A 25,035-nucleotide genomic window follows, 5' to 3' on the forward strand; every position below is an offset into this window, starting at 1 on the left:
GAAAAATGGAGGATTGAACAAGGACAATTAGGAAAAATGAGCCCAATAAGTTACCCAATTCGGGGCTCATCACCGTTGCTGCCATCTGTCTCTTTTCCGCTCTTCGGTCAGTCAAAACTGGTCAAAATCTGTCAAAATTAAACGAAGGCCCCAATATTGGCCATGACTATAAACCCAATGGATTGATATTAAAACCTAAGATTAATATTATAAACCCTATGAATAATATTATACCCTAGGTATATGAACCCTTAGATTAGAAAACCCAAGGGATTGATATTATAAGCTAAATGGATTGATATTACAAACCTAATGGATTAATACTAAAATTTCATGGGATTATAAACCCAAGGGAGTAATATTAAACCCAAGGGATTAATATTATAAACCCATGGTATATAAACCCTAAGATAAATATTATAAACTCCAAAATAAACATGGTTGACCATGGTTCATTTTCATTTTGAGATAATCTTTGTCACAATACAACGTTGGATGCTACTTGATCATGATTGATTTTCATATGGAAACAATCTTTTTTTTTGTAAGCTTAACAATACATTTCATTCATTCATCTATAAATAGACAGGTTACAAATATATAAGTCGTTTGGGGGCCTCAACCTGTCCAATGGGAAACCAGGTTTGTTGGCCACCGAATCACATTATAAGCAATCCAAAACATATATAGTTTGAGTGTATTTAACCAAGCCTTATAAGGTTGATAGTCTGGAAACCAACTAGTAAGCATAACATTGAAAACATAAATGCTACCCGACATATACAACCAAAATTAAGCCAAAATTAACAGGCATAACTTCGACCAACTAATCATCTGACGATTCCACTGGAGTAGGATCTTTAGCACTTGATCCTGGCAATTTAGATTACGGTAGACATGGGATATGTTGCTCAATGTAGCCCAGGCGAGCATTCTGATTCTGCAACTTAAGTTGGATGAGCTGGAGATCTTTTTGAATGTCTCGGAGGCCCGACTCAGGCTCCCTTTACGCTGCTTTGTTGGTGGTCGCAGCCATTGCTTTGGCCACTATGCATTTCATTAACCAATAGAGATGGACAGACTGTCTAAATAGGGTGAGACGACTGTGAGTGTACCCAGGGTCCATGATTAGCTCCCCCCAATCTTTGGTTGGTGGTTCAAGCTCAGCTTTCAAATTCAACTTTGCCTCCTAGGTCGCAATCAATTGTTTCACTTGCGTCGGGGTCCCTTCGCAGTATGCCTGAATCGTGGCCTAAAGAATCTCAAAGTTCGTTTTCCGACTCCTCTGTCGCGCAGTCTGACCGGAAGATGAACCAACTTCTTTACCTTTGCCTTCTTAGTGTCTGCGGCCCCTTCCGCCTCGGCCTGAGGCTCCACCGCGAGGTTGAGACTTCACCATATCTACCAAGGCTAGACTCCCTTTCTTCACCCTTCTCCCACCTTCCCGTACTCGTAAACTAGCCCACTGTACAGAGGCCGGAAGTGGAGACAACGTAGGTGGACCTGAAATATGATTTATATAGAGAATCGCCTGAAAGACAAACATTAACTTAAAGTATGACTAGAAAAACAAATGAAACGTCGGACGACACTGCGTCCCTTTAGAATTCCACCACCCAAGCTAGCAAACATACATAAACAGTAACTCTTCGAGAGTGGGAGGTATGACTAGAATAAAAATGGTGTTCCCCATGCACCCGTGAGCCTTGAGTTCGTAGAATCGGCCCTGATCATTTACCAAAACTCTTACTCTCCACAGGGCTTGCCCAAACAATTCAAACTTAAAACGGGGAATCCAATTATCAACATGCAGAGGAAACATCATGAGAAAAACCAGAAACCAGTAACATGCCTATGCGAGAAAAGATGTTGCCAAAAAAGATAAAAATCGACATTACATAGTTGAGAAGGCCAATATTTCCAGTCATAGAAACTATTAATTTAACCAGTGTTTCCTTTCCCCTCCAGACACAAGGCTTATTACGAGTAGTAGCCCCCAACCCAGAATACAAAGGTAACATTATAATATACCAGACTTTATACGCCAACCTCGAACAAAGATAAGTAGCAAATGGGTATACCTCTCACGTTCTTTGTATTGCGAACCTATAAACATCAAACTTAAGCTCCCTAAGAAGCTAAGGACCCGAATTTATACATCGGATATATAGTCTTAACTCCACCTCCTCTCCCACCATCTATAAGTGCCGAGGGTTACCAACATCGTAGATCTACCATGATCTATGACGCTTCATGTTATTATAGTGAATAAACATGAGAGATACCACCCACCATCCCAAACCAATAAATACTCTATCATATCAATCAAACCCAAACGGGCCTACAACTATTTTGCACCAGATTGGGGAATACGGAAACCATCTTCGTACACAAAATCTATAACAAAATAACCGAAAATAATTTGAGAAATCAAATCCATAACCGAATAAACTGGTATAAAGAAGTCAATATCAAATTATAAAATCCACATTCTAACATGTAGAAAACCTTTTGTAAAAGAAAATAATATTTAAATTCTTTTTCTTCACAGGTGCTAGCTGTCACTCTTTCTCCTTAAAATTTACGTGCCACACTGAACTGGGCTGGACTTTAGCCTGGTGGTCCGAGTTCGAATCGGCGAGGGAGCTCGTCTTCACCATAACACGTGGTTCCCTCACCATTTCCCATAGCTATGACGGACGAACCAGCCATTACCAGATGGAAATTCGAGGTATTCTTCATTTCTTTTGCTTTCTTTTAGCGATTGCATTATCTCCGGATCACATTAAATTCCAATATCAGCACCAGTCTTCCAATAAATTAAAGGCATCTGATGAAATCTAAATTAAAGTATCTCAGGATCGGTTCTCGTGGATTCCTGTTACAGCCTTTTTCTTTGTTGCATCTTTTTATCTTATGCAGGATTTTGAGGAAGTGTATGATGCGAAATTCGGAGTAAAACGTGAAAACGTGGGTACTAACGGGCTTTTTCCAGTGCCAAAAGTTCACGAGCGTTTTGATGAACGTACGAGCGCGGTGGCCAATGGAAATGGCAACAATACAAGAAGCTCTGCGGGTTTGGCCGTCTATGAACAATTTTTACGCCAGGTAGGTCAGCGAACTCTGTAATTCCGTAGTCACTGTCATTTTGATTAGAGTTAAAAAGGAAAATTTAGAGAATCTCGAGTAGATCGTTGGCTTCTCTAGTATGTGAAGCTCGCTCGCAATTTCTTTTTTAATAAGCGCAGAAAAAACATACACAAAATAATAATATAGGTGTAACTTTAGCAAGCTCAAAACAGATGAGAGAGAAAATTGCAGATTGATTCTCGATTTTAAGCTATAGTCTTATGAAGCAGATTATGCTGTATTGTTTTCAGGAAAATAGTGGAACAGAGTTTTCTGGTGGGGCTGCAGGGAGATTGACAGAAAAACCGTGAGAGACTATGTCGTTGTTATTTTGTTTCTATCCCCGCTGCTTTTCCTTTTTTCTTTTTCTTTTTATATTCTCTCAATTCTGTCATTTTCAAGTTAAATAAGAATTTGGAATAAAGAGGACCTTGCACAAAGTTCTTCCAGAGGGTCACATTATAAGGGATCTATATTTTCTTTTCCTGCTCTTCCTTTGAGTATTTACGATTTTTATGATGCTTCGACATAGTAAATCAATTTACTAGTGTTGTCCGAGATTCCTTTTTCCAGCATTAGTGGGATAGTGGCATCTGTTTTTATCATAAATATGGTGATTGCATGAAAATGTGAGTTGTTATATGCAGTGGTTTGCCTACATTTTATTTGGATGTTTTGTTTTGATAATGTTTTTTCTACCTTTTATTTGGATGTTTTGTGTTGTTATCGACTTTCACTTTTTCAGTGTTAATTGGAAAATGACCAAGGCCGAAATTGTATATAGGTTGTCTCCAGTATTCATTGGAAAACTTTTACAGTAGTGGCTGTAAAATAATGTTGGAAACCAGTGCTTTTCTGGAACTGATTGGACCAATGAGTCCTATGTGAACATTGCATCATTCCACCATCTACAAGCTTCATTACTCTTCTGTTCAGTGAATGGAGAAGGCAACTACCTATGAGAGGGAGTTGACAACAGAGGGTTTCAATGGTTGTGTTGCCTGTTACAGCAAAATCTTGCACTAAGCCTCACTAGGTAATTAAGACAATGAGTAACAATGGGAGAGTTATCACTGTCACCTTATCAATTTCTCCTCTCATTTTATTGACGGACATGATCCAACATAGGGGAGGCTTCCATGTAGATCTTAGGGATTAAATAACCCGGAGAAGGTATGCTAAGAGCCCCCTAAGGATTCTACAATGATTACCACGAAGATATAAGATTATACAATTAGGGCTTGAGGTGGAATCTAAATGTAATTTCCATATTTGAGTTCAAAGGGTCTTATGGTTGCTCTAGAGGCTAGCTTAACTAATATAGGCTCAGTGAAGGTCCCCAAAAACACACAATCAAGGAATTACACTTGGCTGAAGTAAACTAGCATGAAAAATCAGAAATTGCAGTCATAAACTAGTTTATAACAGCAGCAAAACTAGACCCAGAAACTACGATAATAAAATGTAAAATAAAAGGATGTAATAATAGTAAATAAAGGAGTTAATTACAACAATTTTTTTGTGGTTAAAAGAGCATATAACAGCATTAAAACCCTAGACGTTAGCCCAAAAACATGGCTGAAAAATCCACTTTAAATGATGGTTGATGTATCCAAATATATTTCAAAGCAAATTCTAACCACAGGACAATAACATCCAAGCTAATAAATGCTGAAAATAGAAGATTTTGCTGTAAGTAAACCCTAATTTAACCTAAAACAATTAAAAAATGATTTTTGAAGTATATGTGATTGCCATGAGAGAGAGAGGACTAGTGCCTTTCTCAACCTAAGGTAGTCAAGAATCAACACATTTAGAGGAAATGGAGTAGATCAAGATTTAAAGAACCAGGGTAAGTACACTCACTATCTCTAGGGTTTAAATCAAGGCGTTTAAATCAAGGCAATCAATCTTCAAGGATTAGACAAGGAAAGGAGCCCACTATCTCCTTCCTTAAAGACTTGGAAGAAAGGTTTTGTCTAAAAGTGATAATGATAATAAAAATACTATGCATACTTGTTTAATATTCAACCACTATAATTCATAAACAATAACCAAGACAAAAGAAGTGCATTTACCTAGTTTATCATGCATTCACCCAAGCTCCACCATAATCTATCCAAGAAAAGAGTGCAAAATCCACATCACCAATTCCTCCAAAGAGGTTGCTCTATTCAACATTGCACTAGAGAAAAATACTAGTAATCAAGAAAAAATTGTGTCTCCACAATGTGCAATGATCCAAAGAAGTTAAGCTCTCTGCTATTGATACTAGGGCAATTGAGTGCTTTACCTCAAATTAGGCTAAAAGTCCCTAAAACATGAAATGTCCATGATACAAGGTGGATAGGTCTCAAGCTAATTTGCAAGTATGCCTCTAACATGGAAATACAATGCTAAAACATAAAAAATGCCCTCTAAAATGCCATGTGTGAGTGTAAAAGCCAAAGGTGACATCATCTCCAAAATAGGGTAAAAATGCTCCAAGAGGTAGGTCTTCTCCCAAAACGTGCAATGGATCGTCAAAAGGACATGTCTCCTCGTCAAAAGGCATGACACATCATCAAAAGGTGTGTTTCTTCATCATCTAGTGCCTCATCAAGTGTGACATCACATCATATACACAATGTCCTCCATCATCATGATAATGTCACAAAGGGAAAAGGCTTTGTGACCTCTCCAAAGAGGTGTGCTATCATCATTCTGTCCATCCTCATGAAGGGAAGGCTTGATGCCATTAGATGGGTACAAGACAAGGGGCTCCATGGCCTCTCCAAGTGATAAGTCTAGCCCATCCATGCAATTCCCTAACTCCAAGGTGCAATGTCCATGGTCCAACATTTGAATGAGAGTGCTTAGCATGGTATCAAGTCTCCTCATGGTCCAATGGTCATCATTAGGGCTCCAACATCCATCATCAATTCAAGGGGCATGTGACATCATCAAACATGGCTCAGGGAATCAACTGAGATCAACTAAATTGCATACAAGAATCAATATGACATAAATAGTGAATCATATTTAATGCACAAGCCATGTGAGTAGATCACATTAGGTATCTTTTTCAAAATTCACACTAGCTTAAGACCTTATGCAAGTTACCAAATTTAAGTATGGAGGGTTATCAACTACTCCTAGTAGGTACTTCCAAAGGACAATGAAAGAAAAGGTCCCAGGGGAAGGAGTAGTTCCTAGGTTGACGCTTCAAATGGTAGGTGAATGTGATAAGTGATATGGTCAAGCAGTGGACTTCATAAGTGGTGTCATGGTCTTGACTCTTATCCATGAGTGACCTTGTAGAGGGATCACTTGCATTACATGCATTACCCTTTCCTTGGCACTGCTTTTTCCACCCCTTACTTCATCTTTTACGTTGCTTTGATTAGCTTGTTTTGCAAACTTCATTGATTAACTAGTATGGGAAGTTCATTGCTCACAGGGGTTGAGGTGTTCATTAAGTCCCTTTCTTTTTGATATATGCATGGGAGTAGGGTGATGGCCTCACATGAGGGGTTAGAGTTCAAGCTAACTTGGCTTTTACTCATAGTTCATCCCTTGCCATTATTTTGCATTTTAACATCTGGCACATGATCTTATGTTCTTTCTATGTTTTAGTTGTATCGACCTTTAGGCATTTCCTCCTCAACATCGCCCTTTGGGAGACCATCCGATATTATTGAGATTTGTTTGAAGATGCTAGTCCATACACTAGGCCATATGTTCTCAAACCATTAGAGAGATTACCTCCATTTGCCCCGCCCATCAAAGAAGATAAGATAAGATAATTTTATTAATGTTCGACAAATGACCACAAAAGTAGGTTAATGAGACTGAAGAGTACAACTAGTATGAATACAATGTTGGAGTGCCAACACAACTCTAGAAAATGCCAAAAATATTACAAAGAAAGAAACGTACGTAAGTGTAACATTAGAACATATGTATAAAATTGTGACAAAGGTACGGTGATGCAAAACACTAAGTGCGTTTTTCCAAGATTGGATGTTAGTTTTTGGTAGTAACAGACAAGTGTTCTAATCTCTATGGTGTCTAAGAAGCTAGACCACGAGATCTCCAAAACCCAAGAAAGGTTTCGCAAGAAAAGCCTTAGAAACACCTTAATTAGATAATTAGCCAAAAATTAAATATTCCTAAGTCTAACTTAAGAAAATTGGTTAATTAAATCAGGTTAACTGAGGGAAATCGATTTTGTTCTAGGGACTTCTGGAAAAGTGAGCTGATGGAGTCAAGATGATCTTAGCCATCGATTGAGATGTGATCATGGCTGTTGGTTTCTCAACATAAGATTATAAGAGCAAGTCGATGGGGTTTGGAGAAGATACAAGCACATGAAGAGCAGTTCAACTTACCCAGTTGCAGTGATTTAGCAAGGGTGTAGTTGAAGTTAAGGAGACATCGAGCAACTAGGTTTCAATAGAGATTTGAGAGGAATTTTTCCGTAGAAAATTTCCACAGTGATTTCCAATTTCCAGAGGTAGGAAGGAGGTTGATTTATTTGTAGAGGAGGAGGCCGTATTTAGCTAGTGTGAGTAGCCAGTTTACCCAATGCGAGTTCCAGGAGAGACATTGTTTCAGTGTGCCAGTGACAAAACTATTTCCTAGAGGCATAGCGAGTGGGTCTAGCAGCTACTGGAGGCAGGACAACTTGCAAGGAAGGGTTCCCAGAGGTTGTGCGAATTTCCAGAAGCAGAAAATGTGCATTCTGGTAGGTAGTGTGATTAGCCAGAGAGAGTGCGAGTTTGCTGGTGTTGAGAGATGTAACTAGTATCGGTCATCATAATTGAATCTGAGTCATTATGTAATGTATTGGTAAAAAAGAGAGAAAAATAATTTTATTATAAAAAGAATATTATTTATTAGCATGGGTTTCATGCTTTATTATTCTATTTCTAGGTCTAAGCCTCCATTGAAGGCTTCTAAGGATTAAGTCATGAGTCTATAATGGTCTAGATGCTTATTGGGCATTTTTTATCGAAGAAATGAATTATTTTTTATGTAAATTCAATCATCTATTCCTCCACCATCAAGTCGGCCTCTAGCCCTTCATGTCAGCCTACAAGAGGAGGCTCAAACTACTATAAATACCCATGCACTCGACCTATTGCAAGGAGATTCACTCAACTACTTCGATCTGCAATTTCTAAGAGAGATAAGAGGTATGAAGAAGCTAAGATAAAGGCCTTACACTTGCAATAAAGATTGAATACAAACAAAAGAAAGACACTATAATTCTACCCTCTTCCCATCACATGTGCGAATAAATCTGAACCAGAAGAACAAAGGTATAGGGCTGAGGGTGCAGTTTGTAGCAGAAGAACAAAAGTATAGGGCTGAGGGTGCAGTCTGAAGTAGAAAAGCAGAGGCGCAGGGGCTGAGGGTACAGGACAAGATCTCAGTGTGGAAAAGAGGACCGAGATCCTGAAGAGCTGACTTATGTTGACTCATGAAGAAATAAGTTAGAAGTTGACTTGTTTTTCATGGAATGCCGGCTCGATGGATGGAGGAGGGTCAAGGTCTTGGTCAAAGGGTCTTGTTTGTCTCATTTGATTTGGTTCTTAAAGAAGAGAAGAAGTTTTTGGGTTTTCCCCTCAAGGAGGGGTTTTGCCCTGGCTGAGAGCCTACATCCTATGTCATTAATTTTCATGTCTATGTTTTGATAGTTGCTTGATGATTAAAAGATAAAAGAAGACATAATAAAATTCAAGAAGAACTAAGAGAATGTTAAAGAAAGTGTAACCAGGTTCGGTCTTCATAAATGTAATTTTGATCTTTGTACTTGTAAAAGAAAAGAATTATTACTTTTGTCATTTGTAAAATGAGTTTCTTGCTCATTTCATAGGTCTAGCACATGTTGAAGTGATATAGGAAAGTCAAAGAGTTAATATAATTATGAAAGACCCATTTAAGGGCAAGTTACATTGTAAATATGTCAAAGGTGATCCTCCAAAGCAAAGACAAGTCTCCCCTTCATATCGGCTCAAAAATGAATTTTTAGTGCACAAAAGTGAAGTCAGTCTCACTAGTTGATCAAGTCGGCCCAAAAGAGGAAGATCAATAATTATATATAGGGCAACTTGTTCTCATTCAAGAACCAATTTGACCAGCTCTGCAATTTAGCGAAAAAGAGGTGCGAAATAGAACGAAAAAGCCTTCTAGGGCAAGGGCAAGTGAAGAAGGAAAGGCAAGAAAAGGCAAGTGTTATCTCTGTTTTGGCTGATCTCATTCACACGTGCGAAGGAAAAGGAGGGTGTTTTGCTGCTGCCACAAGTCAGAAATTGCAGTCCTCCAAGAAGTTTCGATTGGGCTAAAAATAGGCTTCAAATAGGCTTCCATATCAAGCGAAGTGGGTCCCACCTCAAGCGAAGGAAGGGAGCGTGCTAGAAGGACAATCTTGTGCCATAATTAGCCACATGTGTGAGGAAAAAACAGATCTGTAGTAGGGTTAGAGGATCAACCTCTAACTCAGGAGTATGCCTCAAGAAGAACCTCATTCTTTAGCCCAAGTATCAAGGAGAAGAAAGATTGCCAAGCGAGGTAGAGAAGGAAAGGAAGACACCTAAGAAGAGGTCTCCAAGGAGATCTAGGGTTTCTGTTGTTGCCGGAAAAAGAGCAAAGGAAAGTGCCATCAGTTGCCGGAAGAAGTGCGAGGGAAAAGATCAAGGTGCAGTGCAAAAGGAGGCATTTGCAAAAGAGAGATTGTGTCTTGTGCTTGGAGGATCTACAAGTCAAGGGTCTAGGGTTTGGCATTTATCAATTGAAGCTTCAATAAGAGAAATTTGCAAAAGGGTTTTCCTCTCTAGGAGAGAGAGGTTTTGCCTTGGTTGAGAGCCAACATCTTGTGTTTTTGTCTCTTTTGTTTTGGTAACTGTTTGATGAAGTAAAGAGAATACACACTAATAATAATAAGTGAAGATTGTGCTAACAAGAAAAAGTAAAAGTACCTTAGAAATAGTTATCATCAATAGAAGAATTTCATTCTCACCTAGATGCCCTAGATTCTTCAACATGGTTTCAGAGTTAAGGTGACACATCAAGGAAGGGCATCTCAAGAACACAAAAGATTGAAGCATTAGGAGCAAGAATCAAGGGCACACAAAGGTTGAAGCATTAGATCTACAAGAAAGGGTTTGTTGGTATCATCCCAAGACCCCTTTTTCCTCCTCAAAAACATATCATTTGTCCATTCCTTTTCATCATATATCCCTTAGAATCCTTGAAAATTGATTATTAATAGTCTTATAGTTATTAAATTGCATAGAAATTGATTTAGGGATTTTATGTTGAAGAATTAGAAGTTTTTGATGAAATGGTTACAAGAAGTTCCAACATCCTGTAATAAGCTTATCGTTTGACATGTGGCGCAACAGTTGGGCTAGAACGAAAGGCATGGATGAAAAGCAGAATGTCCAAGCATGGACAAACACCTATCTCCCAGCCGAATCGATCCTCCTATATGCGCGGTCAACTCAGGTCAAAGCATGGCACACTGGCAGACAAAAGCAACAACAACAGCTCGTTCTATTTTTATTTAGTTTTTGTTCTTTTTGAAAACACTTAGGATAGAAACATTTTGAAAAAGCTTGATGTAATAAAAGCGGCAACAGCCGAATGTACATTCATTGTCGAAATGACATGGCTGTGGATATACATATGTAAATACAGTCCGGTTAATGGTTAATGTTTAATCGTTGAATCGTTCCAGAACAGAGTTTTTAAGTTTAATACTGAGGCCTATTCACAGTTACGACTTGTGTGTTTCGTGCATTGATTTGGTAGCCGGTCGATTATAAGCCAGTGTACCCCTGGAACGCAGACGGGCCCTGCGTTCAATCGGTATACTGTCCATTTATTTCATTTGCATTTCGGTTATCGTATGGTTGCACAGTGGTATTGATTCAATTTCGATTTCAATAGGTTTTGTATGGTTTGCATAACAGTTACAATTACTTGGGTTTCGATTTCCATAGCTTTTGATTTCCATTGAATGTATATGGTTTGCGCTTATGGTTGGTTTGCGTTTATGGTTATGCAACAGTCATCACTGAGATCTGGAAGTGCGTCCTGTAAGGGATTCGATCCCTGTGTGTCTTTTAAAAGCACCATCATAAACTCTGTTTTTGTTTCACAATTCATTTATGATCTCTATATAGTTTGATATAGTGTAAATATCATTGAATGCTGTGTGTCTACTGAACAAGGGTTTTCTGGGTAATATCTTTGTAAGGAGATTAAGATCGTTGTTACAGTCATACACAGTGCTTAGGTTCAGTGTTTAATTTGGTAAATACATCTAATGACAAGCATTGTAATCAGGTATATTAGTAGGATAATCTGAGTGTTTGAATGATAGGTGACATATCCCAGCCTTCCGTAAAGAAGCCTTGTGACCTACATCATAATCACTTAGCCAACAATCCTTTATGTCTATATACTTTAGACGCATGCCTCTAAGCTTATGCACCCTGGTCGATATTAAATATAGTCTAGCCTAGTACCCTAGCTAGAACACTACAGGGTTACAGATCCATCAAAGACAAGGGGGATTACTATCTCCTCTTCTAGATCCATCAAGAAGGACTACCGTCTTGGGAACAAAGATAGAAGAAGGCCTTCCATCTAAAGGCATCTATAAGAAGATTCATCCAAGAAGGGTTTACATCAAAGATTCATCATCTTCAAAGGAAGATCAGATCCAAGCCAATCATTGAAAGTCTCCAGATCTACACATTGAGAAGTTTTCATCAACAAGCAAATCTCTCTCAAGGCACCTTGAAGGAAGATCTGTGTCATTGTTCCTGCTAAGGAACAAACTCAAGCCCTAGCAAAGTATAATAAGGATGAAACAAGGGCACAAAGGATTTTGATAGAACCCATCAAGGGTCCTCTCATTCCTTATGTTTCCAAACTTGAAACATAGTACAGTTGGAGAAGTGATATCATTGCGTAATGAATTATATAAAATGAAGATATCAAAGGAAGAAGGAATAACTCCCTACTTTATGAAGGTCTCTGAGATGAGAGACCAGCTGGAAGAACTAGAAGTTATGTAAGACAGAGAAATGACAACTGTGGTGCTCAATGTATTACCTGAGGAATGGGGCAACTTCACATCAAGTATATATGCCAAGAAGGAAGCTACCCCGTTGAATGAACTTTGGTCTCTATGCAAAATTGAGGAGACCAGACTCAAAGCCAAAGATGATGTGGAATCGAAGGAGCAAGCATTTGCTGCTATGGCCAAGAGAAAAGGAAAATTTGGCAAGTTTGGTCCACAAAGAAAGGGTAAAAGAGATATGTCCAAAGTCCAATGCTTTGGTTGCCAAGAATATGGCCACTATAAAAGGCATTATACTAAGTTCAAGAAAGACAACAATAAGAGGAAACGAGAAGAAGCCCACATTACCCAAGAAGTGAAAGAAGAAGATAAGAAGCAGAAGAAGGAGGACCCTTCGGATCTCTACTATGATTGAGATCAACTTCTTCACATAAGTCTTCTTTAAAGTTTTGGGTATCATAGAAACATGTAGCAGTAGGATCGAATGGATGATTTATGAGAATGGGATCTTCAAGAATATATGAGCATTATGTAGAGATAGCTCAAGATATTCATGTAGAAAGGATGAAGCCATTAGATGACCTCAACAATGCATAAAGGAAATGATCATGATCAAGAAGAATCATCTTAGAAGGCCACTATCATCAGTAGAAAGGATCATTTGCAAGATGAGGGCTACAAGGATTCTCCGGCGGAATCTTCAATAGAGGGTTCATGACTTTCAGGAAAGGCAAATGTCCTAATAGGTGTTAAAATTTGGGTACCAAAGGACAAGTGGTTCCCTAAGGCTTTGATCTTTGGCCTAGGGAAAAGTGTCGTACTTTTCTCCTAAAGTGACTTTATAAGTGGTAAAGTCAATTTAATTTAAAAGTGACTTTATAAGTGGTAAAGTTACATTCTAATTTAAAAGTGACTTTATAAGTGGTAAAGTTACATTCTACTTTAAAGGTGACTTTATTAAAGTGAATGAAGAATTAGAAAGTGAAAAAGTGATTATGGAAATAAAAGGCTAAGTGGGTCTTTATTTAAGTGGGTGAGTTAAAAAATAGAAAGTGAGAATTAAATGCACATTTATTTTCATCCCTAGATCTAAATGAATCTCAGCCATTAGATCTTAGGGTAACCCAAAAGGTCATTTAGAGAATAAAAGGAGAAGAGAAGAGGAAAAGATCAATTCATTTTTTCATGAGCATTTGAGAGAAAGAGAAGAGAGAGCAAGGAGAAAATTTTTGAGTAGTGAGGAAGTGAAGGAGAGCAGCAAGAAGACATTTCAGCAAATCTGGGCAGCAACATTTATTGGCACACATCCCAAGGAAAAACCGTATAGCAGGAGAAAGGCACATAAATCAAGGAAGAGGGACAACAAGTTTTGGGCACATTTTTCGAGGTTGGCCGTACAACATTTAATGCTATTTTATTGCTGTAAAAATTTCTATTTTGGCTGTTCGCTGATTGGCAAGATTTTTCGAGGTGGAGTTCAAGCATGGAAGTCGAGATAAGTTGTAATTTGTGGTTGCTGGAATTTTACTGTGTATTTCAGTTTCTCTGTAAAAGAATTTTCAGATATAAAGAAGAGCTCTCAAACTGGTTTTCCCCAAGAGTTGTAGGGGGTTTTTCTAGGGTCACATTGACAAAAAATCACTGTGTTATTTTCTGTGTGTGGCTGTCATAATTTTGCTGTGTTTTATTTTTGCAATTTTAGCAGTTGTGAGATCTCTAATTTGTGTTTTCAGAAAATTATTGTCATTTTTAGATTTTAGAATTTTTATCATGCTTGGATTTAAAACTAAATGCATGGAGTGATAAGGAAAATTGATAACCGGAGTGGGGGTTGGAATTTCTTCATGGTATCAGAGCTTGGTTGGCTGAAAAGTGCAATTTGGGACAACAAAGTGAAAATTACAGCAAGCTGATTTTTACACAGAAACAGAAAACTTTACCACAGATTTGAAAATTTCAATTTGGTAGGACAGTGAAACATGTCTTTGGGTTTGAGAGTTGGAGAAAAGTTGGATGGGCAAAACAACTACAGTGCATGGAAGGAGAGAATCCAGAGCATCTTTGAGGAAGCAGAAGTCTTGGGCATTATGCTAAATACCACACAGAACCCAGTAGTAGTACCTGCTGACCCTGTACAGTTGGCAGAGTTTAACAAATAGAATCCTAAGGCGAAAAGATTGATTCTGGAAAGAATCAAAAACCATGTCATTCTTCATGTGAGAGGAAAGACTTATGCACATGAGATGTGGACAGCCTTGACTAGTCTTTACCAGAGCTCAAATGAAAACAGAAAAATGGTCCTAAAGGAGAAATTGAAGGCCATTAAAATGGCTAAGACGGACAGTGTTACAACAGACCTCACAAAGATCACTTCAGTGAGAGATGAGTTGGCAGCCGTAGGTGAAATCATTGCACCCACTGAGTTGGTGAAGATTGCTTTGAATGGTCTTCCCAAGAGCTGGGAGAATTTTGTGAATGGCATTGTTGCATGAGAAAACCTTCCCGATTGGGAGAGGTTGTGGGATGATTGCATTCAGAATGAGATCAGAAAGAACCATCTTGGGGCAGCCAAACAGGTGGAGGAGGATGACAATGTGGCATTGTTAGCAAGAGGCAAGAAGGGCAGAGCAAAGAAGCAAATTTTCGGCAGTGGAGGCAAAACCAAAGGTAAAGGCAAGCAACAAAACAAGGAGAACGACTATTCCAAAGTCAAATGTTGGAATTGTCAAAAGTTGGGACACTATGCTGTTGTGTGTCCGGAGAAGAAGAACAAGAAAGGGAAAGACAAACCCATGGCAGCTTCTGCAGAGATAGAGAGCTTCTTAGAGAGATTTGATCGGGAGTTTGGGTTCATAGCTTGTGAGGCCACTAGTGCAGGATCACCTGCCATACAGGTTTAGAGGGAGTGTGCATTCCCCGCTACTAGCAGAGCATCTTCTAGCATTTGGTATGTTGACAGTGGCGCTTCCTGCCACATGACAGGAGTCAGAGAGTACTTCTCAGAGCTTTCAGAGGGTGATATTGATATGGAGGTAGTACTTGGTGATGACATCATTGTTAGAGCAGTCGGTGTGGGGACATTGACATTTGATAGGGGACCCAAACCTCCCTTGAAAGTGTCAGATGTTCTATATGTGCCTGGAATGAAGAAGAACCTGATATCCGTCTCAGCACTTGAGGATAGAGGGTATGATGTGTTGTTCAGGAGAGGGCAAGTGCTTATATATCCTAGGGGAACTCCAGCTTCTTCAGCTAGAGAGATTGGTGTGCGCCATGCCAAGGTGTACAAGTTCTCATTCCAGCCCCTGATGGCATTGAGTAGCAGCACCCGAGACAGGACCGACAACAGATCTAGCAGTTCAGAGTTGTGTGAGATTTGGCACCGCAGGATGGGGCACATGTATCATGGGGCCTTGAGTACATTGCAGGAGATCACCACTGGTGTGCCAGATTTCAGTTCTGATCACCTTGATGTATGCAGAGGATGTGCTATGGGGAAGTTTGCCAGATCCCCTTTTCCCAGTAGTGACAGCAGAGCGACTGGGATCCTTGACTTGATACATACCGATGTGAGTGGTTGGATGTCTCATGTATCATTGAGTGGCTATGAGTACTATGTTTTATTCATTGATGACCACTCCAGGAAGACCTGGATTTATTTCTTGAAGACCAAGAGTGAGGTCTTCAAGCGGTTTCAAGAGTTCAAAGCTCTTGTGGAGACCCAGACAAGTAGGAAGATCAAGGTCCTCAGGTCGGACAATGGAGGGGAGTATACCCTTGGTGAGTTTGTTGATTTTGTGTCGAGGCAGGCATTAGAAGGGAGTTCACAGTTCCTTACTACCCCCAATAGAATGGGGTTGCAGAGAGGAAGAACAGATCCATTGCAGGGGCTACCAAAGCCATGCTTCATGATCAAGGGTTACCTTTATTTTTGTGGGCAGAGGCCTACAACATTGTTGTGTACTTGCAGAATAGGAGTCCACATCATGCCTTGGGGAATGTGACTCGGGAGGAGGCTTTTTTCTGGGAAGAAGCCTGATGTTGGGCACTTTCGTATCTTTGGGTGCCTTACATATTCCTATGCCCCCAAGGAGAACAGGACCAAGCTAGAGCCCACTGCAGACAAGGGCATCTTTGTGGGTTATAGCGAGACCTTGAAAGCTTATTGGATTTCTATCCCTGCGCAGAGGAAAGTGGTTGTCAGGCGACATGTGAAGTTCGAGGAGGAGAGAGCTTTTAGGAGGTCACTGGAGTTAGAGTATCCAGAGTCACCAGACCCTCAAGAGTAGCTGAGTCAGTCACAGGGATCTAGTGGTCAGGGATCAGGAGGTACGTCAATTACAGTGTCAGGTCCATCAGTGAGCAGTGGCTCTTAGAGTCAGGTGGGTGGTTCTTCAGGCAGCATGCAGGGCAGTCCGCAGAGCAGTTCACAAGGTAGTCCACTAATGGACAGTTCGCATGGTACTTCAACATCTACAAGCACAGGTTCAGGCATGAGGTCAGTTGACAAGCCTTTAGGAGTTCAGGCTTCTGATGATGATGAGGATTCTTTCACTCCGGTGGGAGAAGTATGCTCAGGGAAGAGGAAGCCCAAGTGGCTTCAAGATACCTTACGCGAGGCCACATCAGTTGCTGGGCCAAAGAGATAGGTTAGAGAGAGTAAACCACCTGAGCGGTTCTGTAGTTACATGGCATTGGTAACAAGCATTGTTGACTCCGAGCCTTCTAGTTATGAGGAGGCAGCCAGCCAGCAGGTCTGGAGAGAGGCCATGATGGAGGAGTATTCTTCTATTATGAAGAACGATGTTTGGGAGGTAGTGCTGAGGCCTGAAGGTAAATTAGTTGTTACTTTCAGATGGCTCTATAAGATAAATCATGCTGCAGATGGCAACATCGAGAAGTTCAAGGCTCGATTTGTGGCGAGAGGGTTCTCACAGGTAGAGGGAGTTGACTATGAGGAGACCTTCGCTCCCGTAGCTTGGTATACATCTATTCGCTCCATTATATCGATTGCAGCAGAGATGGGTTGGAAGATCCACCAAATGGCTTCATTCAGGAGGAGGTTTATATTGAGCAGCTGCAGGGATTTGAGGTGCATGGGAAGGAGTCCCATGTATGCAGATTGAAAAAGGCACTCTATGGCATGAAGCAAGCTCCTAGAGCTTGGTACTCGAGGATTGATACATACTTGCAGCAGTTGGGTTTCACATAGAGTGAGGCTGATCTGAACCTCTACTTCATTGTGGTGGGTGAGGAGTTTCTCATTTTGGTGTTGTATGTTGATGACTTGATCATCACTGGTGCAGAGAGACTCATTGAGGGTTGCAAGAGAGATCTTGCTTCAGAGTTTGAGATGAAGGATATCGGCTTGATGCATTATTTTTTGGGATTGGAGGTGTGGCAGGAGGAGGGGCATTTCTTCCTGGGACAAGGGAAGTACATTTTGGATATTCTTAGCAGATTTCACATGGAGAATTGCGAACCCATGTCTACACCTATGATCACTAACTGGAAGAAGCTTCATGCTTCTGATTCCGGGTTGGTGGATCCTACTCTATATAGACAGTTGATTGGTTGTTTGATGTATTTGGTCAACACTCGACCAGATATATGTTTTGCAGTTAACACTATGAGTCAGTTCATGTGTGAGCCCAGGAGAGTGCATTGGGTAGCTACAAAACACATTCTTCGTTACTTGCAGGGGATTGTGGATTTTGGTTTGGATTATAGACAAGGTGATGGAGTGAGATTGGCAGGGTACACGGATTCATATTGGGCAGATTGTGCTTCAGATAGGAAGAGTACTTCCGGGTGTTGTTTTGGGTTGGGTTCGGTAGTTGTGTCATGGATTAGCCAGAAACAATAGTCAGTTGCATTGAGCTTAGCTGAGGCAGAGTATATGGCTGCTAGTTTGGCTAGTTGTGAGGCCATATGGCTTCGCAAGATGTTGTTTGGTCTATTTGGTCAGGCATTGAGACCTTCAGTAATTTACTGTGATAATCAGAGTTGCATAAAACTCACGGAGAATCCAGTTTTTCATGACAGGTCAAAACATATTGAGATCAAGTATCACTTCATTAGAGACTATGTCCAAAAGGGAGCTGTCAAGCTTGAGTACATTTCTACAAATGAGAAGGTAGCGGACATTTTCACCAAAGCCTTACCACGGGGCAAGCATGTATACTTCAGAGACAAGATGGGAGTGGTGAGGAACACTTTCCTCGGTAAGAGGGAGTGTTAAAATTTGGGTACCAGAGGACAAGTGGTTCCCTAAGGCTTTGATCTTTCGCCTAGGGAAAAGTGTCTTACTTTTCTCCTAAAGTGACTTTATAAGTGGTAAAGTCAATTTAATTTAAAAGTGACTTTATAAGTGGTAAAGTTACATTCTAATTTAAAAGTGACTTTATAAGTGGTAAAGTTACATTCTACTTTAAAGGTGACTTTATTAAAGTGAATGAAGAATTAGAAAGTGAAAAAGTGACTATGGAAATAAAAGGCTAAGTGGGTCTTTATTTAAGTGGGTGAGTTAAAAAATAGAAAGTGAGAATTAAATGCACATTTATTCTCATCCCTAGATCTAAATGAATCTCAACCATTAGATCTTAGGGTAACCCAAAAGGTCATTTAGAGAATAAAAGGAGAAGAGAAGAGGAAAAGATCAATTCATTCTTTCATGAGCATTTGAGAGAAAGAGAAGAGAGAGCAAGGAGAAAATTTTTGAGCAGTGAGGAAGTGAAGGAGAGCAGCAAGAAGACATTTCAACAAATTTGGGCAACAACATTTATTGGCATGCATCCCAAGGAAAAACCGTATAGCAAGAGAAAGACACAGAAATTGAGGAAGACGGACAAGTTCTGGGCACATTTTTCGAGGCTGGCCGTATAACATTTAATGTTGTTTTATTGCTGTAAAAATTTCTATTTTGGCTGTTCGCCGATTGGCACGATTTTCGAGGTGGAGTTCAAGCACAGAAATTGAGATAAGTTGTAATTTGTGGTTAGCTGGAATTTTACTGTGTATTTCAGTTTCTCTGTAAAAGCATTTTCAAAAATAAAGAAGAGCTCTCAAACTGGTTTTCCCCAAGAATTGTAGGGGGTTTTTCCAGGGTCACATTGACCAAAAATCACTGTGTTATTTTTTGTGTGTGGCTGTCATAATCTTGCTGTGTTTTATTTTTGCAATTTCAGTAGTGGTGAAATCTCTAAATTTTTGTTTTTAGAAAATTATTGTCATTTCTAGATTTTAGAATTTTTATCATGCTTGGATTTAAAACTAAATGCATGGAGTGATAAGGAAAACTGATAACCGGAGTGGGGGTTGAAATTTCTTCAATAGGAATTCCACCTATGGGGATTCAAGAAAGGATGATATGTAGGCAAGGAAAGATGTGGCAAAGCAAAGGAGATTGAGGTAATCTAAAAGAAAGTTGTGATGATAAAGGAAAGAACTAAGATGAGGTATTTATGCATCTATGTTTTCAGTCAAAGTCATGTCATCATTTGTATCAATGAGCATGGGAAATTGCTCTGGTAGCATGGTCAAGAACATGGTAGATCTCTTTCATTGAAGATATGCATGAAGGCATGGTTCACACACTAATAAAAGTCAACATGAGAAATGAGCTTATATGGAGTATGAGGTGATTGACTAGGAAACCTATAAAGAAACATATGAGTAAAGAGATCAGGGATAAAAGGACACCATGGACACTAGGAATCAACATCTTAAAGATTTAATGAGACATCTCCTGGAAGAAGGCACGAGTATTTTGATAAAGGAAGAAAAAGATCAAAGGACCCTTGACACCTAGGAAGGCCTTGGAGATATGAACATACAGGTGTTGGAAATACTGAGAGGGGGGTGAATCAGTATTTCTTTTTCTCACTATTGTTTTACAAGTTAAAACATGTATGTTCAGAACACAAAATGAACAGCAGGAATAAATGCTTTTATTAATATAACTGTGCAGTAAAATAAATACAATAAATAGAATGTCACAATTGGTTTCCAAGCTCCAACTTGGACTTTGGTGAGGCTCCAACCTCCTGAGCACCAACTCTATTTTGCCAAGACACCAATCTTGGACTTAGGAGCACCAACTCCCAAGGACTTCAATCCTTTTCAATTTTGAGGCTCCAACCTCTTTGGTATACACTGGTGTGCTGCTGCGCTCTTTTCAGCTTCCACTGCTTCTGCTGCCCCCTTTTCTTCTGCTGCTTGCACTATCTCATGCTCAAGTTATGCCATCCACTAATGACAACACAGTTCTCTGTTTTTGCTGCTTTTATATGCTCCATGCCCCTGTCCATTCGTTTCCTCTTACGTGCTGGCTCTTTGGCTTCCTCCTCACTTGATCGCTTGACACTTCGGCTTCCATTTCTTTGCTTTCTTTATTTTTTCTTACAGGCTTTATCGGAGGCGTTTAATCACCCATCGGAAGCCACCACCCGAGCGTTTTAATCAACCATCGGAAGCCACCAACCGAGCCTTTTAATCAACCATCACCGAGCGCTTTAATCAACCCGCCACACTTATAGAATCAGAGCCACCCTTTTATTGCCGCTTTTATGTCTATCGGAAGCCACCGCCCAACCGTGTCCACACATACAATCAACACAAGCGTTTCAATATATGTCTTAAGGCTTAAACCCGCAGCCACATATAATATATGGGAAACATTATAAAACCCCTTTATAAAGATTTCGGTCACATATACATTACTACACAGGAACCCATGTAAATCCGCTCAAATGATCATTCGCGGATTTCAAATCTTATCCGCCCGCCTTTATAGTTATCGGCGAGTCCGGATTTCGGCGATCACAATAAATCCCTTTACTCCGACCTCCGATGAGGAGCGGACCCGATGCTCTTTAGACTCCCTTTAATATTGTTTCGGGTCCGATGAACATCGGCGTTCGCTGTAAACAATAGAACAGCCTCCTCCGATGCGACGGACCCGACACCCTTTTATGATCCAGCCTATTCAAATTTCGGCTCCGTCAATTCGGCGAGTTCACCTCGGCGACTTTGTAACACAAAGGGTCTGCGGACCCGACACTCCTTTAAGCTCCCTTCTAAAGAGATTTCGGGTCCGGCCTATCGGCAGTTCCCTATCGGCAGATTTGCAATGTAATGGGTCTGCGGACCCGATGCTCCTTTAGGCTCTGTTTTATAATATTTCGGCTCCGGACAGTCGGAGCTTACACTTAACAGTCCCAAAGGCCTTTGCGGACCCGATATTACTTTATGCTCCCCTTTATAATGGTTCGGCTCCGGTCTGTCGGAGCATACACTTCGGTGATTGCGAAAGGCTCCACTCCTCCGATGCGATATTGATTTCGGACCCGAAATCCTTATCCGCTGTACTTCATAATACTTCGGCTCCGGGATTTCGGAGCATACACTTCGGCGGTTCCGAGGCCTCTCCTCCGATGCGATATTTGGTTTCCGGACCCGATATGGGTCTGGACCAAAATTAATATTCTTTCAACTCCGCCACTGTCCCACCTAAGGGGAAATATTTTGAATTCTCTGTGTAAACAGAGATATTCGATATAGCACTTGTAAAATGATTTAAGGAGTCTGTATAAAAAAATAAATGACTCCCAAGGCTTCAATCATATGACTCCGATGGCCCTATTTGTTTGTAATATATATATGGCTCCTCTTGGCTCCTCTTGCTCCATCTGCTCCTCTCGGTCCATTTTCTCCATTTGCTCCATATATATTGCTCCTCTCTTGCTCCATTTGCTCCTCTCGGTCCACTCTGTTTGCTCCTGTAGCTCCTCCGATGGCTCCTCTTGCTCTGACACTCCTTCGATATGGCTCCTCTTGCTCTGGCACTCCTCCGATATATGTGGCTCCTCTGGCTTGGTCCGCTCCTCTTGGCTCCTTTTGCTCTGTCTCCTCCTCTTGAATATTGCCATATTGACATCAATGACAATCTGTGTCCAACAATCTCCCCCTTTGTTATTGATGGCAATATTCTTCTGCCTTCTCCCCCTTTGACATCAATGGCAAAGGAATGCATACAAACTCCCCCTGTCAAGCTGCTCCCCCTGTCCTGCTGCATCTTTATGAATAAACTTGAGCGATGATAAAGAAATAACCCCCATCTTTTGTCGCAGATGTTCGAATGCTTCTCGAGGAAGAGGTTTTGTGAAAATATCAGCTATCTGCTCCTTAGTACTGATATATTCCAGAGCGATGTTTTGTTCAGCTACTTGCTCACGGAGGAAATGATACTTGATTGGTATGTGTTTGGTTCTTGAGTGCATCACTGGATTTTTGCTGAGACTGATAGCACTAGTGTTGTCACAATAAACAGTAATTGGTTGATCTGTACATATGTTGACATCCTTTAGCGCTTCCTTCATCCATAGTATCTGAGTACAACAATTTGCTGTAGCAATATACTCGGCTTCGGTTGTGGATAATGATATGGATGACTGTTTTTTGCTGAGCCATGATACCAAACAGTCTCATAGGAAGAATGCATTTCCACTAGTACTTTTCCGATCATCTATATTTCTAGCCCAATCAACATCGGTGTATGCAGTTACAGTCAGTGTTGAGCTCCTTGGGTACCAAAGACCGAAATCTGAAGTTCCCTTCAGATATTTGAGGATTCTTTTTACGGCTAATAAATGGGATTGTTTGGGAGCCGATTGAAATCTTCCCACCATTCCTACTGCTTGCATTATGCCAGGTCGTGTAGCTGTTAAGTATAGGAGGGCTCCAATCATTGACCTGTAATGAGTTGCATCTACTAGAGGGGAGTCATCATCTTTGCTCAGTTTGCAGTTTGTGGTCATGGGGGTGCTCATGGGTGCACAGTCTTCCATTGCTTTTACCCAATGAGGATCCTTACTTGCTTCTGTGAATGTTTCTGGTTCTATCATAGATAGGAGGGCAATGGCTTTTCTCTTGGGTGAGGTGGTTATCCTTCTTCTGGTCTGCACACCTTCATCTTTATCGCCAATGATTTGTTCTTCTGGATTATATCTTTCTACATACTTCATCTTTGAAGGGGTATGAGGTGGTTCTCTTTCCTCTTCTTCTTCTTCATCATCTATCTCTTCTTCTTTAGGTTCTTCTTCTTCAATGAGAAAGTCATCTTCTGGTTCTTCAATTTCCTTTTCTGGAAGATCTTCATCAACCTTTACATCGATGCTTTCCACTATTTTCTTCAGTCGAAAATTGTAGCACTTGTAAGCCTTGCTCCGTGGTGAATATCCAAGAAATATCCCCTCATCAACCCGAGAATCAAATTTTCCAGGTGAACCATCATTTATTTTTATGAAGCACTTGCTTCCAAATATTTTGAAATACTTCACCGAAGCAGGTCTCCCTTTCCATAGCTCATAAGGAGTTTTGTCACAATTTGGTCTCAATTGAGTCCGATTCAATGTATAGACAGCTGTCCCTACTGCTTCCCTCCAGAATTTAGGTTGTAGATCTGCTGCTAACAGCATGGTTCTTGCCATTTCTTGGACAATTCAGTTTCGTCTTTCAACTACCCCATTTTGCTGAGGTGTTCTGGCAACCGAGTATTCCCTTTTAATTCCATGAATATTGCAGAACTCTCTGAACTCGTTTGATGTGAATTCTCCTCCTCTGTCTGTTCTGAGACACTTAATTTTTGAATCTTTTTCATTTTCTACAAGGGCTTTTAGATTCTTAAAACACTCAAAAGTTTCAGATTTATACTTTATGAAATATATCCACATCATTCTAGTATAATCATCAACAAATAATACAAAGTACCTTTCTCCTTGGAGTGCTTGATTTCTAGTTGGCCCACACACATCAGCATGTATGATTTCCAAGGGCTTTGATGTATAGTGTTCCTTTGTCTTGTGGCTGGTTCTGGTCTGTTTTCCATGTTGACATGGACCACACACTGCTTGATTTGGTTTGGACAGCCTTGGGATGTCTTGTATAGCTTTGATTTCGCTGATATTGACCAGATTTTCGACGCTGGTATGTCCAAGTCTCTTGTGCCACAACCAACTCTCATCTGCCTGACTCAAGTAGCATTTGTTTTCTTGAATCTTGTTCAGAACGTAAATATTGTCTGGTGTTCTTACTCCTTTTGCCACAAGTTTTCCAGAGACAGAGTTCCTTATTTCACAGTCTTTGGTGTTGAAGACAACCTTATGTCCTTGATCACAAATTTGGCTGACACTCAGAAGGTTGTGTTTGAGTCCGTCAACCAGCAGAGCATCTTGAGCTTTTCCTTTTCCATTGATCAGAGTAACTGTTCCTCTTCCTGCAATTTTGCCAGTTCCGCTTCCAAAGGACACATTCCCTTCCTTTTTGCTCAGTGAGATAAATTTCCTTCTGTCTCCTGTCATGTGTTTGGAGCACCCACTATCCACAAACCACTGGTTTCCATTATTTTGCGCAAATAGAGCCAGGCCACATTTGTCCATTGCAGAGATCTTGCTACTCGTCTTTCTTCCTTTGAGTGGGCAGTTTTGTTCATAGTGTCCATTATTGTAGCAAAAAGAGCAAGTCAGATCAAATTTAGTCAAGGGATCGAATGAATTGAAGGTTTTGATTTGTCCCTGTCTTTTGGGAGCATATGAGTTGATTACTCGGTCCTTTTGCGTTGTCTTTTCACTTCTGCGAGCCATGCAGTGTCTAGCTTGGTGACCGAAGTTTTTACAGTGAAAACAGTGTCCAAGAAATATGGTTTTGAAGCAACCACGGTTTAATTCGCCTTCCTTTCTGAGAATTACTCCTCCCTCGTCCTTTGGATTTTTGATGGGCCCTTGGTGAAGTACAAGTTTGTATTTGCTGTAGTGTCCATGATTCGACTCCAC

General features: G+C 40.4%; 1 protein-coding gene across 1 annotated transcript in view; it reads left to right on the forward strand.

The window, feature by feature from the left end:
* Nucleotides 1-2,520: 2,520 nt before the first annotated feature.
* Nucleotides 2,521-25,035, forward strand: part of CCP1 (P-loop containing nucleoside triphosphate hydrolases superfamily protein) — a 338,936-nt gene continuing 316,421 nt past the window's right edge. The window contains exons 1-3 of the mRNA XM_089417946.1: nucleotides 2,521-2,731; nucleotides 2,923-3,108; nucleotides 3,381-3,436. Of these exons, the coding sequence (XP_089274072.1) occupies nucleotides 2,693-2,731; nucleotides 2,923-3,108; nucleotides 3,381-3,436 (281 nt within the window). The 5' untranslated portion in view covers nucleotides 2,521-2,692. The remainder of the gene's footprint in view (nucleotides 2,732-2,922; nucleotides 3,109-3,380; nucleotides 3,437-25,035) is intronic.

The sequence above is a fragment of the Pinus tabuliformis genome, chromosome 3_2 (genome assembly GCF_031772625.1).
Source record: "Pinus tabuliformis cultivar Carrire ecotype Pingquan chromosome 3_2, CPIR1, whole genome shotgun sequence".
Taxonomy (NCBI): Eukaryota; Viridiplantae; Streptophyta; class Pinopsida; order Pinales; family Pinaceae; genus Pinus; species Pinus tabuliformis.